This window comes from Lactuca serriola, chromosome 7 (genome assembly GCF_051521515.1).
Source record: "Lactuca serriola cultivar US96UC23 chromosome 7, Lser_US96UC23_V15, whole genome shotgun sequence".
NCBI lineage: Eukaryota > Viridiplantae > Streptophyta > Magnoliopsida > Asterales > Asteraceae > Lactuca > Lactuca serriola.
The window spans coordinates 76,858,406-76,873,960 of NC_136414.1; the positions used below are offsets into that span (position 1 = coordinate 76,858,406).

The following is a 15,555-nucleotide window of genomic DNA, read 5'->3' on the forward strand; positions in this document are numbered from 1 at the left end:
AAATTGGTCTTGAAAACAAACCTTGCCGGAGATATGAACAGGAAATCAAAGTTCCAGTCGGAAATTTGGCGGCAGTCGACTGAGGAGGTGGTGGGACTCGGCTTTGGAGGCAAATCAGGGCTGGGAGTCGTGTTTGGAGCCCAATAAGCGGTGGAAATCAGTGGTCGTCGCCGGAGATAATTACGATCGCTGTGGGAGTGCAATCAAACAAATGGGAGCAAATGGAGTCTAGGGAAGACGAACTGGAACTAAAAGGGGCCATTAGCGGCGACAAACTGGAGGGAAATCATACACGCACTTTCTGGCGATTCTCAACCGTTGGATTGGTTAAGCATCGTAGGGCCAGTATTTTGTCTAAGGTTGGTCAATGGATCGACACCTTTAGCGGCAACATGTCGCCGCTAAAAGAGTCGTCTCTAATGCCTTATCACAGGAACAAACCCTATCCGTTGAATTATTTGCCGAACCAAGGGTGAGGATTGAAAGTAGCGTGTCTCCGACGGATCGTCGGTGATTATCTTTAGCGACGATAACTATGTTTTAGCGGTGACACCAAACGTGTCTACTCTGGTGTCGCCGCTATTGCTCATTTCGTCGCAAAAAGCGACGTCCCTAATACTCCAAATTCTTGCTGTGTGAGCACCATCTTCATTACATGTAATCTTTGAATATTAAATTGGAAACAATACATAGTACTTAATCTATTTAAGTTTGGCAAGATACAAGAAATAACCACCTATTTTTATTTATTTCTACTGTATAACTATGATAGTCTAGAACTACGGGCTTTAATTTGTTTATTAATTTTTAGTTTTTTGGGGAGGGGTTAAATTCAAACGATAGAAACTATTTTCGCTTCTTTAGTTGGGTAGACATAGACTTCTTGAAGTCTAATGATATAAAAATATTATAAGTAGAACGCTAATATTATACCTTTAAGTGCTCAGTTTTTTATTTTCTTTTCAGTAAAAAAGTTTGTGACTACTTAAGTGTAGTGTTAGTTCTTCTCAACTTGCTCTTTTTAGATGAATACAAGGTCATGAGCATCAATGAAAAAGTGATAGAAGCACCATTTGCAACAATGAGTGAACATGGTCAGCAACAAGGGCAGTTTGGTCAAGCTCTCCTGAACCTGGGCCTGACCTTGGACGTGCTTAGACTTCTGTGGCACGGAAAATTGACGATATTGCCCTTTTAAGTAGGGACTAGCATAATTAGAAAGATTTATGAAAAGCATAAACTAAACTTTCTCTCTACGCTTTTATTAATGAAAAACGCAATAATGAACAGGAAAAGTATTAAAGGTTTACTCCTACTAATAGCAACAGAGATAAAAGAAAAAAGACTTAAACCAAAATAAAGAAAATTCCCAAACATGCCCAAATTCTTAATTACTCCAACAGAGATACACGTTGCAGTGTAGATATATAAGTGTTCCTACCACCTGTAATGTTGTAGATGGATCATATCTATAAATCGGTTGATGATTTTACAGGAAGGACTTTCTTGTTTCTACGCATAATGGAAACTTCTGACGTGATAATGGCACCTACAATAATAGTCCCCATGAATATGAATAATCCAATAAAACTCTGAACATCAAGACTTTGTGGTGGGGTTTGATTAGGTTGTGATGTATCATTAGTAGAGAACCCAAGATATTTTTTCTTCATTTCCATCATAATTTCACTTTCAGTAACATTAATAACTGCCCTAGAAAAATCTTGCAATAAAAGAGATCCACGAGGAAATGCCTGAGATATGAAACACATAAAGTTAGAGAATTTATATTATTACGTTGTGATTCATCTGAACTTATTCTTTGATATATCTTATAGAAGAATAATGAATCACGTTATTAATATAGAAAACTAATAGAATCACATGATCAGTAGGATAATAGAATCACATAATCAGTAGAGTAATAGAATCACATTATCAATAGATTAAATAACGAAGAGACTCACAAATGCAATTCCAGATTCCTGGTTTATTGGTCCAAACTTCATGTATTCAGAGCCATACTTAGCAAGAAAGAGTTCAATGTAGGGGAGCTCATCAACAACAACACTTACGATGCCACTGGTCAAAGCACTTTTATATTCTTCAACGCTTTTGAGAGGTAAAAGGTTCTTGTCAGAACACTTGAATTTTTCGGCTATTAGATCTTTAAAAAAGGAACCATCTTGGTATCCAGCATGTTCAAAAGTTGGAGGCAATCTAGGACGTAGTTGATCTAGTGTTAACCATGAGGACAAAGTAGCTGTGAAAATCTGAATAACTATGAAAATCATACTTAGCCAGATCACAAGCACAACTTTGGAGCATTTATTTTGTATCTTTCCTGCAAAGAGAAGTCTGCATAAATTATTTTCATACAAATATCTTCCTTTCGTTAATTTGTTTCCTAACCATTAATGTGATATATACTTTAGAACAGTTAACAAATATAATCACTACTCTACTAATAAATCTAGACCTTTCTTTACAAGATGGACTTGAACTCTTAGCCTTTGACTTATGGACACATTCCCATCAACTCCTATAATAGGTCAAAGGCTCTTTGTTCCATTGATGTGATATATACTCCACCATTTTTAAGAAAGGTGCATTTAAAAGCACTTTATCTTTTAATTGTACCGTGGATTTTATTGACAAAACAAAGACGATCAATGAACCAGGACACCTTATGTATTGAGATTTCTCTTTGCAACAAAAAAAAGGGAAATTCCGTGCGCCCAAAACAAACGTTTTATTTGCCATTATTTTGTTTAGAATTCACAACAACTATTTGAGAATGAAAAGTAAAATTAAATTCAAAACGTAAGGTTCTTCTCAGAATTTAAATTTTAGTATATCTCAAACTATGTACCTTCCTGGAAGAAGAATGTGGAAATGGGAAACCATATAACCATTATGAGTTGGTTATATATTGGGCTTGAAAAGCTCGGATTTTTCTCCCGGTATTCTAAAATTGCAAGTGCAACCCCAGTGAAGAGACATACACCAACTATTGTGATCCATAGTCTCCAGGTGAAAGGTTTTAAGAAAGTCCAGAGTGTTTGGTTCCATTCATGGGAAGCATGTGCAAGCACATAAACTTCAGAATTCAAGTAGGGAATTGTAAAGTCAACATGTTGAGCTCTATGACCCCGAATTGTTACATCACCTGCGACAGCATGACATTTCTGCAAGATAGAAAGTAAGAAGTATTTCAGCTTATAATTAACACGATGATGTAGCAGGATATCGGCAATGTATAAAACTCAATAGAGTTTAATGCATCGTCACATATGTTATGTATGAAGCCTTGAAGTAAAAGTCAAACAAAATGGCAATACAGGCATTGATCACATGAGCCATTAATTTCTTTTTGGTTTGCTTCAAAGTAATACACAAGACGTAAAGTTCATGTTTTCTACTTTTGTCAAAGGCTATATGGTAGGTAACTATGAAGGGAGACTTTCTCCTCCAAATTTATTTCTACGAAAGGCTCAAAATGTGTATGTATATATTTGCGGTGTAGCAGCAAAAATTGGATAAAGATAGAAAATATAGTGAGGTAGTTTCTTTTGTGCAGGGCAACCAAAAATATGAGTGATAGAAAATATAGTGAGGTAGTTTCTTTTGTGCAGGGCAACCGAAATACGAGTGATACCTTACAGTGAGTGATCAGATAAAATTCTCTCTCTCTCTCTCTCTCTCTCTCTCTCTCTCTCTCTCTCTCTCATTAGTGAATGTAGGTCAGGTTAGACCAAACCACTTTAAAGATCGTGTCCCTATTTATAGTTTTTAATTTGCAATTTTTAGTAGTTTTGTTCTGCAAGTTTTATCGAAATCGTTTATCGTTTGTCTGAAGTTGCTTAACTTGTGTTGTTGCATTCCCAACAAACTGGTATCAGGGCCATGGTTGAAAATGGGAAGTTTAAGATCAACAAATTCTATGGTCAAGATTTCTGTTTCTGGAACATGCACATCAAAGATTTTATCTACCAAAAAATTTACATTAACCTTTGTCCGAAGAGAAACCTTTTCTTATGAAGCAACAGGATTGGGACTTATTGGATCAACAGGCTCTGGGAGTAAGATTATCATTGACAAAGAATGTAGATTACAATATTGTCAATGAGAAGACTACATATGGACTAATCACAACATTATCTAATATGTATATATGAAAAACCCTTAGCAACGAATAAGGTGTTCTTGATCCGATAGTTGGTAAATCTGAAGATGAAGGAGGGTAGCTCAGTAACAAACCATATGAAAGAATTCAACTCAATAATATCAAGATTGATATATGTTGATATTAAATGTGCAGATGAAGTCCATGTGTTGTTATAATTAACTTTTTTGCTTGAAAGTTGGTCCAGAACAATGACCACAATTAGTAGTTCAGTCGGAGGTGCTAAGCTAATGTTCGAAGGTATTCATAGTTTAATCCTCTATGAGGATATGTGCAAACGGAGTGCCGGAGAAGCTTCCAGACTCGAGTAGCCTTCTAAGTACTGGAGAAAGATAAAGGTGATCATTTTAGAAATTAGTTCCCAAATCCTTTAGCATATTAAGAAAAGAATGAAGTGAATATGAAACTAGATTATGAAGATGATGCACTCATTTGTTGTCTTGAAAATTCAACAGAATCATGGATCATGGATTCTGATGCGTCGTTTCATGTTGGTCATTCCAGAGAAATAGTGCAAAATTGAAGTTAGTAGAGAAGGATGGTCAGATTAGCAGACAACAAGAGCCTAAATATTACTGGTGTTGGGGATGTGGTCCTCAAGAAGACTTTGGGTACAAAATGGACTTTGAAGAATATCAAGTTCATTCAAGACTTAAAGAGGATGCTAATATCAGTGAGACAACTTAATGATAAAGGTCATCATGTTACATTTGGTGATCATTAGTGAAAGGTCACAAAGGGAAAATCCATTGTTACTAGAGGTTAGAAGTGGGGTACACTTTATTTTGTGAAAGTTTTTGATGCTGAAGCACACGTTGTTAAAGAAGTTGGGGCAACGACTTTATGGAACCAAAGACGTGGGCATATGAGTGAGAAGGTAATGAAGATGTTAGTCTCCAAAGGAAGACTACTAGATATGAAGATATGAACACTGTGACAATTGATTTCTATTAGCCATGTGTTCTTGGTAAACAGAAGAAGGTTACTTTCATAAAGATAGGTCATCCATCTAAGTCCGAGAAGTTGGAGTTAGTTCTTTCGGACGTTTATGGTACCGCTTTAATTTCTTCGGTGAAAGGATCCCTACATTTCATTACTTTTAGCGACGACTTCATTCGAAAAGTTTGGCTTTATTTCTTGAAGCATAAGTCTTAAAATTTTCATCATATTCAATAAACGGGAAGTTATTATGGAGAATGTAACGAACTTATAATTAAAGTATTTCATATCAGATAATGGGGTCGAATAGAGTAGAAAATAATTTGTTGATTACTGTATTAACCATGGAATCAAAATGAAGAAGATGGTTCCGAAGACACCTTAGTAGAATATAGTAGTTGAGAGGATGAATCGAACATTGAACGAGAGGGATGAAAGAACGATACTACATGTAGTTTTACCCAAGATGTTTCGGGTATATTCTATTAACTTAGCTTTATATTTAATCAATAGAGGACCCTCAATTCCCATAAGGTTCAAGATTCCAGAAGAGGAATGGCAAGGTCGAGAGATTTCACTCAAACACCTGAAGGTATCAGTGTCTCGTATGTATAAATCAATGATTTGGAGAGAAACAAGCTAGAAGCAAAGGCAAGAAAGTGCACCTTTATTGATTTCCGGTTGGATAACATGGGGCTCTAGGGTAACAAGAATAAGAAGATAATCAAACTTCAGGATATGGTGTTGAACGAGAGTGCTCTATATAAAGATGAACTTGCAAAGAGATCCGACAATGACAAATACCTAGAAAATAAAGATCAAATTAAGTTAAAAGAAATCTCAAATGATAACGTTGTAAAACCTATCAGTACTCCAGAGATAAGTGAAAGCTCAGGAAGCAGTGAGAACTCTAATGTATCAGCCAATAGTAGTTCAGAGGATGGGTTACACATGAAGCTGAGACGGTTACTCCTATAGTTGGTAGATTTACTATAGTTTGAAGACCTATAGCTAGGTATTCTCTTCCAACTAATTACTTTTTGACAGAGAATAGTGAACTTAAGTCTTACCTAGAGGCCTTGAGGATGAAAGATTCCATACATTGGAAGAAGTCTATGGAACACGAGTTGATCTCAATTGAAAATTACCATACTTGGTCAATGGTCAAGCTCCCAACATGGAAGGTGATACTACAGAACAAATGTGTTAATTAGAATGAGATATTCTCTCTTGTTGTGATGATGTCTACAATCATATTGGTCTTGGGTATTGTAGCCTCCGAAGTTCTCCATCTAGAGCAACTAGATATGAAAATAGCTTTTCTCAATGGCAACCAGTAAGAATACATCTACATGACACTACCAAAGTGGATTCCCATAGTTAGTAAGGAGAATTTGGTGTGAAAACTGAAAAAGTTTGTATGGATTGAAGAAGCTCCAAGGCAGTGGTACTTGAAGTTGATAGTTTCATGCAAAGGAATGGCTACAACAAATGTGAGATAGATCACGAATGTTACTTGAAAAAAATTCAACTCCTCATACATCATCCTGTTATTATATATTGATAACATGTTATTATATGTTGATAACATGTTGATTGTTGGATCCAACATGTAGTGAGTTCGAGATAAAGGACCTAGGGGCTGTTGAGTAGATATTAGGGATGAGCATAGCCAAGAACAAATTTAACAGTACACTAAAATTTTCACAAGCAAAGTACATCAACGAAGTTTTAAAAAAGCTCAACATAACAGATGTTAAGGATAGAAGTACACCTTTGGGTAGTCAGTTGAGAATCTCAAAGAATCAATCCCCAAAGACCGAAGGAGATAAGGAATATGTTCTTAAAGTTCCATATACATTTGCGGTTAGTAGCTTGATGTATGTTATGTTATGCACAATAAAAAATATTGTTTAGGTAGTGGGATTTGTAAGCAGGTTCATTTCAAATCCATGAATAGAGCATTGGGAGGGAGTAAATTGGTTATCACGCCACTTGAAAGAAAAAGTTGAGGTTGCCTTATATTTCAAAAAATAGGGGGTGGTCTTAGAAGGGTTCGTTGAAGCATATGTGGGTGGATGTGTGGATTTGGAAAAAAGCACAAAAGGTTATGCGTTCCTAATCAGAGGTTCATCAATCAATTAGGTGTTCGGTTACAAAAGAGTGATGTTCTATCAACCACATAAAAAAGAGTATATGGTTATTGTAGAACCAACAAAAGAGATTATATGGTTGAAAAACTTCTTGTCGGAACTTTGAATGCATCAGGAGGATTGTGTATTCCATTAGGACAACCAGAGTACAATTTACTTGGCAAAGAATATGTTGTTTCAAAGTAGAATAAAACATATTCGGATGAGGTACCATTTCATTCAAGAGTTAATTATTGATGGAACTCTAAATCTGAATAATATCCTTAGAACAAAAAATCCAACAAATATGTTAACCAAGGTGGTTACCACTAAGAAGTTGAAGCTATGTATGGCTTCAACTGACTTTTTAGAATTTTGAGAAAAGGGCATGGCATAGAAACAGGTAGGGAATATGATTAAGGAATGTTGGAACAGTGGGATGACAAAGAAAGACTGAGTTGTTCAATCCTTAAAGTAGTATATTGTTAGCTATGAAGCCTTAAAGTAAAAGGTCAAGGAAAATGGCAGCATACACATTGATCACATGGGCCGTTAATTTCTCGTTGGTGGATGGCTTCATTGCCATACACAAGACTTAAACTTCATGTTAATTTTCTACATCTTTTGTCAAGGTCTATATGGTAGGTAACTTTGAATGAACACTTTCTCCTACAAATTTATTTATATGGAAAGCTCAGAATGTGTGTATGTGTGTGTCTATATATATATATATATATATATATATATATATATATATATATATATATATATATATATATATATATCTTATACTATATATAAAGCATAATAGTCATATCTTGATATTTAAGAGGTATATGTTACAAAGCTTTTTGTACAAATCAATTATGTATAAATAAATCATTAATACTTGCCAAAATTTGAGAACATGAATTAAGGAAGGTTAGTAAGAAATTCAATTTGAATCAAAATGCCAATTTTAATATATTAAATTCATGCATATAAATTAATTTATATTTCTTAAACTAGATATCGATATTAATTAATTTTACATCAATAGTATAAAGACAATATATAAGCCCTAAACATAAATATTTTATTTAAAAGTTGTAATTTTTTATTACATATTAACCAATAATAAAATCTAATAATTATTTTATTGTAAGAAACTATTTGCCAAAATAGCTATTTTTTATTGCCGCTTTGCGCAGACACACACACACACACACACATATATATATATATATATATATATATATATATATATATATATATATATATATATATATATATATATAGTGGTGCATCAACTCAAATTAGATACAAACTTAACAAAGAGCCACAAGTCAAATAGAAAATATAGTGAAGTAGTTTTCATTAATTTATTAATTTATTTATTTTGTACAGGTAAAGAAATATATGGGTGATACCTTATAGTAAGTGATCATATTATAAGTGTAATTTAGCCTTGAATGATTGTAATTTTCTTGGTGATAATAAAATCTTGTGTATCTCATTCTCCGGTGAATGTTGGTCATATTAGACCTAATCACTTTAAACAGGTGTTCCTATTTCCAGTTTTTAGTATACAAATTTTAGTAGTTTTATTCTGCAATTTTTACTGAAACATTTATCGTTTTTTCTAAAGTTGCTTAACTTGTTTTCTTGCATTCCCAACAACATCTTCATTCTATTTTACATATAACTAAACCATTTTTTTTATAATCTATTGAAGTCTTTTATTTTTCATGTAACTAACATATTTAGAAACAAAGCATTTATGACATTGAACTCCATCCATCGATTTTTTTCACACTACCGACGGCTATTAAACTGCATATTTCTTGAACATCAATGTGGTATCTAATTATGATTGAATTTAATATATTAAATGTTAACTAGGAATTTCACTGTCATTCAACTCTCCAGTTAAACTATGAATTGTGGATTCTTGTTTGTTTGTGGTTGACTAGCCTATACATGATTTAAAAATGTGTTGAATGCATGCATGGATTTCTAAATGTTTGTGCATTGATATAGATATGTTTTAATAAATGTACCTTTCCTTTAATATGCTCAACGAGTTGATCATAAGTACCACTACTTTTCCCTGTGCCATTGATGAACGGTTTGAAGATGGGTTTGACAGTATATGGTAATAAATGTAATGCATGGCAGAATATGGCTATGGAGAATCCACCTTCGACTTCTGATTTCTCGTTCACTTTTATGAACTCAGTGAAACCATCTTTCTTTGGCACCCACACCTTTAATGTTGGGCATGGACTTTTCAGTTTCTTGGGACTTTTCCGTTGTGGCCATATAATGCCTTTTTTTTGCAATCAAAGATCAAACCCGTCAGAAACAGAATGAATAAGAAAATGAAAAAAAAAATGTAACAATTTAAACAAGAATTATATATATTTAATGTTATAATAACAATAACAACAAAATCAGGTACAATTTTTTTATACGAGATTTGGTACATGACAAAATTGATTAGCATTATCAAATAGATGTTGATGATCATTTATTCTAGGGTTATCAATGTTTTTTCGGGAAATTACTATTTTTGTTTTTCTTTAAGTTACCAACAAACAAACTTGTGTGAATATTACATGATGCTATTAGTATACCATGTATACATGTATGTATTTTATATGTATGTATAAATAGTATAGGGCTATCTTATTTATTTTATGTAGCCCATATTATACACATTTACTTTATAGATGAATTCCAAGGCCAAAGGGCATTCCATGGGAAAATACCACACATTCATGGTATCATAGAATTCTGCCAAAAATTTTCCTTTCTCTCGCTAAAACCCTACGCTGCTATCAAACACGTTGTAGTCGACCCCCTTCTCCCTTTATTGATTCTTTTCTACCCTTTTTTCATTCTTTGATATATTCTACTCCCCATTAAAATGTTTGAATCATCTAAGAACCAAAAACCATTTGGTATCACCAATATCAAAGCTTATGTTCCTATGATCTCCGATCTCAATTAGATGAACTACGATGCTTGGAAAGAACTTTTTCAAGTGCATTGCAGCAGTTTTAGGGTCAAGGGTAATCTCCTAAGAGAATCCAAACCTACATATAACAAGGATGAAACGTGGGTTAATCTACTTAACCTAGTCAAGATGTGGATATACGACATAGTCACTCAAAGCTTGCTCAACATGATTCTTGAACAGGGTGTAACCGCTCACACTATTTGGACAAGTATAGAAACTATATTTTGTGATAATCAACAAAGTCATGCCATTGAATTAGATCAGCAACTCTAGACTCTTACTCTTGGCGATCTCACAATCTATCAATATTGTGAATGCATGAAGGTAATTTTAGATCTTCTCACCAAAATCGTAACACCTGTCATTGAGCCAACCCTACTCACATACCTTTTAAATGGCTTATCACCAAAATATGACAAAATCATCACGGCTCTATGTCATTAAGGCCCTTTACCATCTTTTCTCAAATTTCAGTCAATAATATCTTTGGAGGAACAGACCTTAAATTGAAACTGACCCACTCAACCTCTCCAAATGGACCATCTATCTTCACCCATTTCCCTTCATGTTGGCAATTGTTCTACTCCATACCAAAAAGGAACAACAATTGTGGAGGTCGTAGGCCTTCCTAACCTTGTCGTGGTGGCCCACAAGCCAAAGGCAGACGCCACCATCATGTTGTCGCCAATTAGTCACAACCAGGATTACTTTGGTCTCCATATTCATTCCCTTGGAATCCGTTTATGTGGCCCTGTACCACATGGTAGCATCCTTATCGATCGTCAAGCCCTCGTTTACAGCATCAACAACATTGGCCTCAATAGGGAATCCTCGACACTACTCCTTTTCATCCATCGGGTACTGCATTTCTATAATAGCAACCAACATATTTTTCTACGCTTCCTCTCCTGCGCTTGTACTTGTTCCTACAATATAACGGTTCCCACCCTTGACTCTAGACCAGCCTACAGACATTATATAGGCTCTTCATGCAGTGGACCTCAATGATGGCTCGGATCCCAACCTTTATATGGATATATGTGTTACCTCTTACCTCGCCTCAGGCATAGGTAAACTCCAAGCTCTTGGCAATGGTTCACCTATATCCAGTACACACATCGGTCAAACAACATATCCCTCAAGCCATCATCCTTTATATCTTAAAAATGTTTTAGCTACACCTAATGATATAAAAAACCTCATATATGTTCATTGACTTTCAACTGCTAAACAAGTTTCCATTGGATTTGATCCGTTTGGTTATTTTGTGAAGGACCTTCAAACTCTCCAACTTCTGCTTAGGTGTGTTAACTCCAATAACCTCTATCAAGTTCCTCCTTAGACTCATGTTTCTCTCCCATCCGACAGGTCATCCTTGTGGCATCAATTTCTTGGTCACCCTGGAGCCCATGTTGTTAATCGATTAATTTCTATTCATTTTATTAATTGTAATAAAACTCCAAACACTATTAGTTGCCAAGCTCGTCAACTGGGTAAACATGTTTGTTTACTTTTCTCTAGTTCAAACACTATCATTTATGGTTTATTTGATATAGTTCACTCTGATTTGTGGGAACCTCCGGTTGTGAGCACCAATGACATAAAATACTATATTGTTTTTATGGATAACTTTACCCACTTTGTTTGGGTTACCCTCTCCATAATAATAATTGATGTCTTCTCCAAGTTTCTTCACTATAGAGTTTGTCAAAAACCAATTTAATACTAAAATTAAATCTTTCCAGTGTGACCATGGTGGTGAATTCAACAACAAACAATTCTACAACTTTTTTCCCAACACGAAATCACTTTCCGTTTCTCGTGCTCTCACACTTCCCACCAAAAGAGAAAATTCAAAGATATGATTTATACAGTCAATAACATCATGCGCACCTTTCTTTTACATGCTCACCTCCCACCGGATTTTTAGGTTGAAGCGCTTCATATGGAGATTCACCTATTAAACCTAGCTCCCTCCATTTCCATTAATAATGAAATCCCATACACTAACCTATTTCAAAAACCACCATCATACACTCATCTTCGAGTCTTTGGATGCCTTTGTTATCCACACCTTCCCATACCACTTAAATTAGCCCCTAGATCCACTCATTGTATCTTTATCGAATACCAATCTAATCACCATGATTACCATTTTTTTCGATCTTGCCACTTGCAAAATCATCATCTCCCTCCATGTCATTTTTTATGAGCTCTCTTTCCCTTATCACTCCATTATACCAAATCAAGCTCCATCCTACTCTTTCCTTGATAACTCCCTTGCCTAACAACCCATATCTCATGAGTTTCTTACTTCCCCTACACCTACCACTCACGAGGTCACCACCCCTACCCCCATCACCTCTCGGTCCCTCAAACACCATTCTCCTTCCCCTCTCGGCTCTCTCACACCTCCTCCCGAACCTTCAACGAACCCACCCTACCCATCCTATGCTCACTAGGGGTCACTTGGGTATTAATGAAACCATCCAACGTCTTAATCTTCACACCATTACCGAGTCTCCACTTCCTCGGTCCCTCACTCAAGCCCTTCAAGAACCAAACATGACCATTTGCGATGAAGGACGAGTTTAATGCTCTTATTGCTAATAGAACATGGGTCCTTTTTCTTAAGCTTCCCGAGGCTAATATTGTGTGCTCCATGTGGTTTTTTCATAAGAAATACAAAGCACATGCTTCTCTTGAGCGATATAAGGCACGGGTGGTTGCTAATGGCAAAATCCAACGACCCGATATTGAGACCTTTAGCCCAGTAGTCAAACCGGTTGCTATCCATACTGTTCTTAGCCTTGTGGTTTCTCGTAAGTGGCCTATTCATCAGTTAGATGTCAAGAATGCCTTCTTCCATGGACAACTTAATGAGACAATACATGCATCAGCCTCCGAGATTTAGAGATCCGGCTCACCCGGACTATGTCTGCCATTTGCAGAAGTCACTTTGTGGGTTGAAACAATCTCATCGGGCTTGGTTTGACTGCTTTACATTATATGTCACTCAGATCGCTTTACTCACAGTCATTATGACTCATCTTTATTTTTTTTGGTAAGGGTATAGAGACTGCTTCATTACTTCTTTATGTAGATGACATTATACTTATCGCTTCCCTTATAGAGCTTCTTCAGTGCACCATTTCCCTTCTACCCATTGAGTTCACCATGAAGGACATAGGTGACTTATCTTAGTTTTTTGGCATCGTAGTGACACAAGACAACAAAGGCATGTTATTATCCCAATGCAAATACACATTGGAACTTCTCGACCGGGAAAACATGTCAAATTATAACCCATGCAGAACACCAGCTGATACCCTATATAAACTAGACTTTGATGCTCCCCCTGTGCCCAACCCTACCTTATGTTGCAATTTAGTTGGTAGCTTATAGTACCTTACATTCACTCGCTCGTATCTATTCTTTGTAGTACAACAAATATTTCTCTACATGCATGATCCAAGGGAACCACATCTGAACTCCTTGAAGTGCGTGCTCCGATATGTCATCCGTACTCTTGATTATGGATTATAGATCCATCCCTCCTCAATCACGGGCCCTATTGCCTACTCTGATGTGAATTGGGGGGATGTCCAACCACATGTCGATCACCGGTGGGTATTATGTTTTCTTGGGTGAAAACCTTCTGTCTTGGTCATCCAAACGGCAACAGACTGTCTCCCACTCCACTACAGAAGCATAATACTAGGGAGTTGCCAATCTCATAGCAGAGACATGTTGGCTACGTAACCTTCTTCGCGAGCTACACTCCCAAGTCACCAAAACAACCATTGCCTATTGTGATAACATAAGCGCGGTTACATGTCTTCTAATCCTATTTCACACCAACGCACCAAGCATATCGAGATTGATCTTCATTTTGTGCGAGACAAGATTGCAACCGGTTCTGTTTGTCTACTCCATGTTCCCTCCAGTCTCCTGTATGCCGGTATGCTGACATCTTCATCACGGGACTGGCTACTACATTATTTAATGATTTCATATCCAATTTGAGTGTCCGCTCAAATTGCGGGCCCGTATTAGCGTACATGTACACATGTATAGCTAGTATAGACCCATCTTATTTTGTTTATGTAGCCCATGTTATACACGTTTACATCATAAATGAATTCCAAGGCCAAAGGCCATTCCATGGGAAAATGCCACACTTTCAGTTGTTACTGCATATCTTTTCATTACTGCAAGTTTATGATTCTATGTTTTTGGAACTGTGTGAATACGCATATAAGGTGTATAGAATTTATTTATGTAGAGTATAAGGGGGTGTTTGGATAAGGAAAAAATAGGCTGCTTATTACTTATTGCTTAATCCCACCGCAATAAGTAAATTTAAGTGTCTGGATAGGAGTCTTTAAAAATCGGCTTATTGCGGTGAGAATAAGCAAAATAAGCTGATTTTAATAAGCAAGGAGGGGAATGATTATTGTTTATTGCTTATTTTACTTATATAAGCTGTTTTATTTTGCCAAACACTTAAATGTTTATTGCTTATTACTTATTCCCACCGCAATAAGTTAATCCAAACACATTTTAAAAAAATGTTTATTCTCACCACAATAAAAAAATAAGCAATAAGCTAATAAGCTAAAAACTATTTATCCAAACACCCCCTTAAGAAACATTTGTCAAATTGTAACAACATACCTGCACATACATCTCTGTCTCCACTATCACCTTTCTCCACGATAGATCTTCTACTGCGGCTAGATGTATCTTGGATGGCTCTACTCTTCATCATTTTTGTGAAACCAAGTTTCGAATATGCTTCGTGAGTGAAACCTTTTTCTGTTCTAACTATAGACGCTTTCACAAAGTCAATCCTGCAATAAACACAAAGCATGGCAGCTAATAACACCAAGGAAACACTGCACTCCTTGTGCTCCATGTTGCGCAGTTGTATCCCTCAGACGTGTATCTTATATTATATAGAGATTAATGATTTATAGCTTAAAATTTGTTGACTTGTTGATTCTTAAAATCATGAACAATATTAACACGCTTTGAGAGAAGAAATTAATTAAAGACAGTGATTTGTTGCAATATTTATGACACAACTATTTCGGAGCAAATTCCAGAATCCCTGTCACCTTCAGTGACTTATATTGTTATTTGTCTTATTTCCTATTGCCGATTAATCTACTTTTGTCACTGATTGCCAGTGAAGGAAGAAAAGATGGACTGATTCAATTGAAATATTTAGAAGTAAGACGTTGATTATTGACTTTTCAGAATAGAAACCAGTGGTGAGTGACTTGTGTAAGGTT

At 35.8% G+C, this 15,555-nt stretch overlaps 1 protein-coding gene across 1 annotated transcript; it reads right to left on the reverse strand.

The window, feature by feature from the left end:
• Nucleotides 1-1,232: 1,232 nt before the first annotated feature.
• LOC145061333 (glutamate receptor 3.4-like) lies at nucleotides 1,233-15,294 on the reverse strand. Its single transcript, XM_079008770.1, has 5 exons — nucleotides 14,936-15,294; nucleotides 9,297-9,565; nucleotides 2,873-3,188; nucleotides 1,968-2,344; nucleotides 1,233-1,754 (listed from the first exon to the last, which is right to left on the reverse strand). The coding sequence occupies exons 1-5, from the start codon at nucleotides 15,174-15,176 to the stop codon at nucleotides 1,470-1,472; spliced, it is 1,488 nt and encodes a 495-aa protein (XP_078864896.1). The 5' UTR covers nucleotides 15,177-15,294; the 3' UTR covers nucleotides 1,233-1,469.
• Nucleotides 15,295-15,555: the final 261 nt, after the last annotated feature.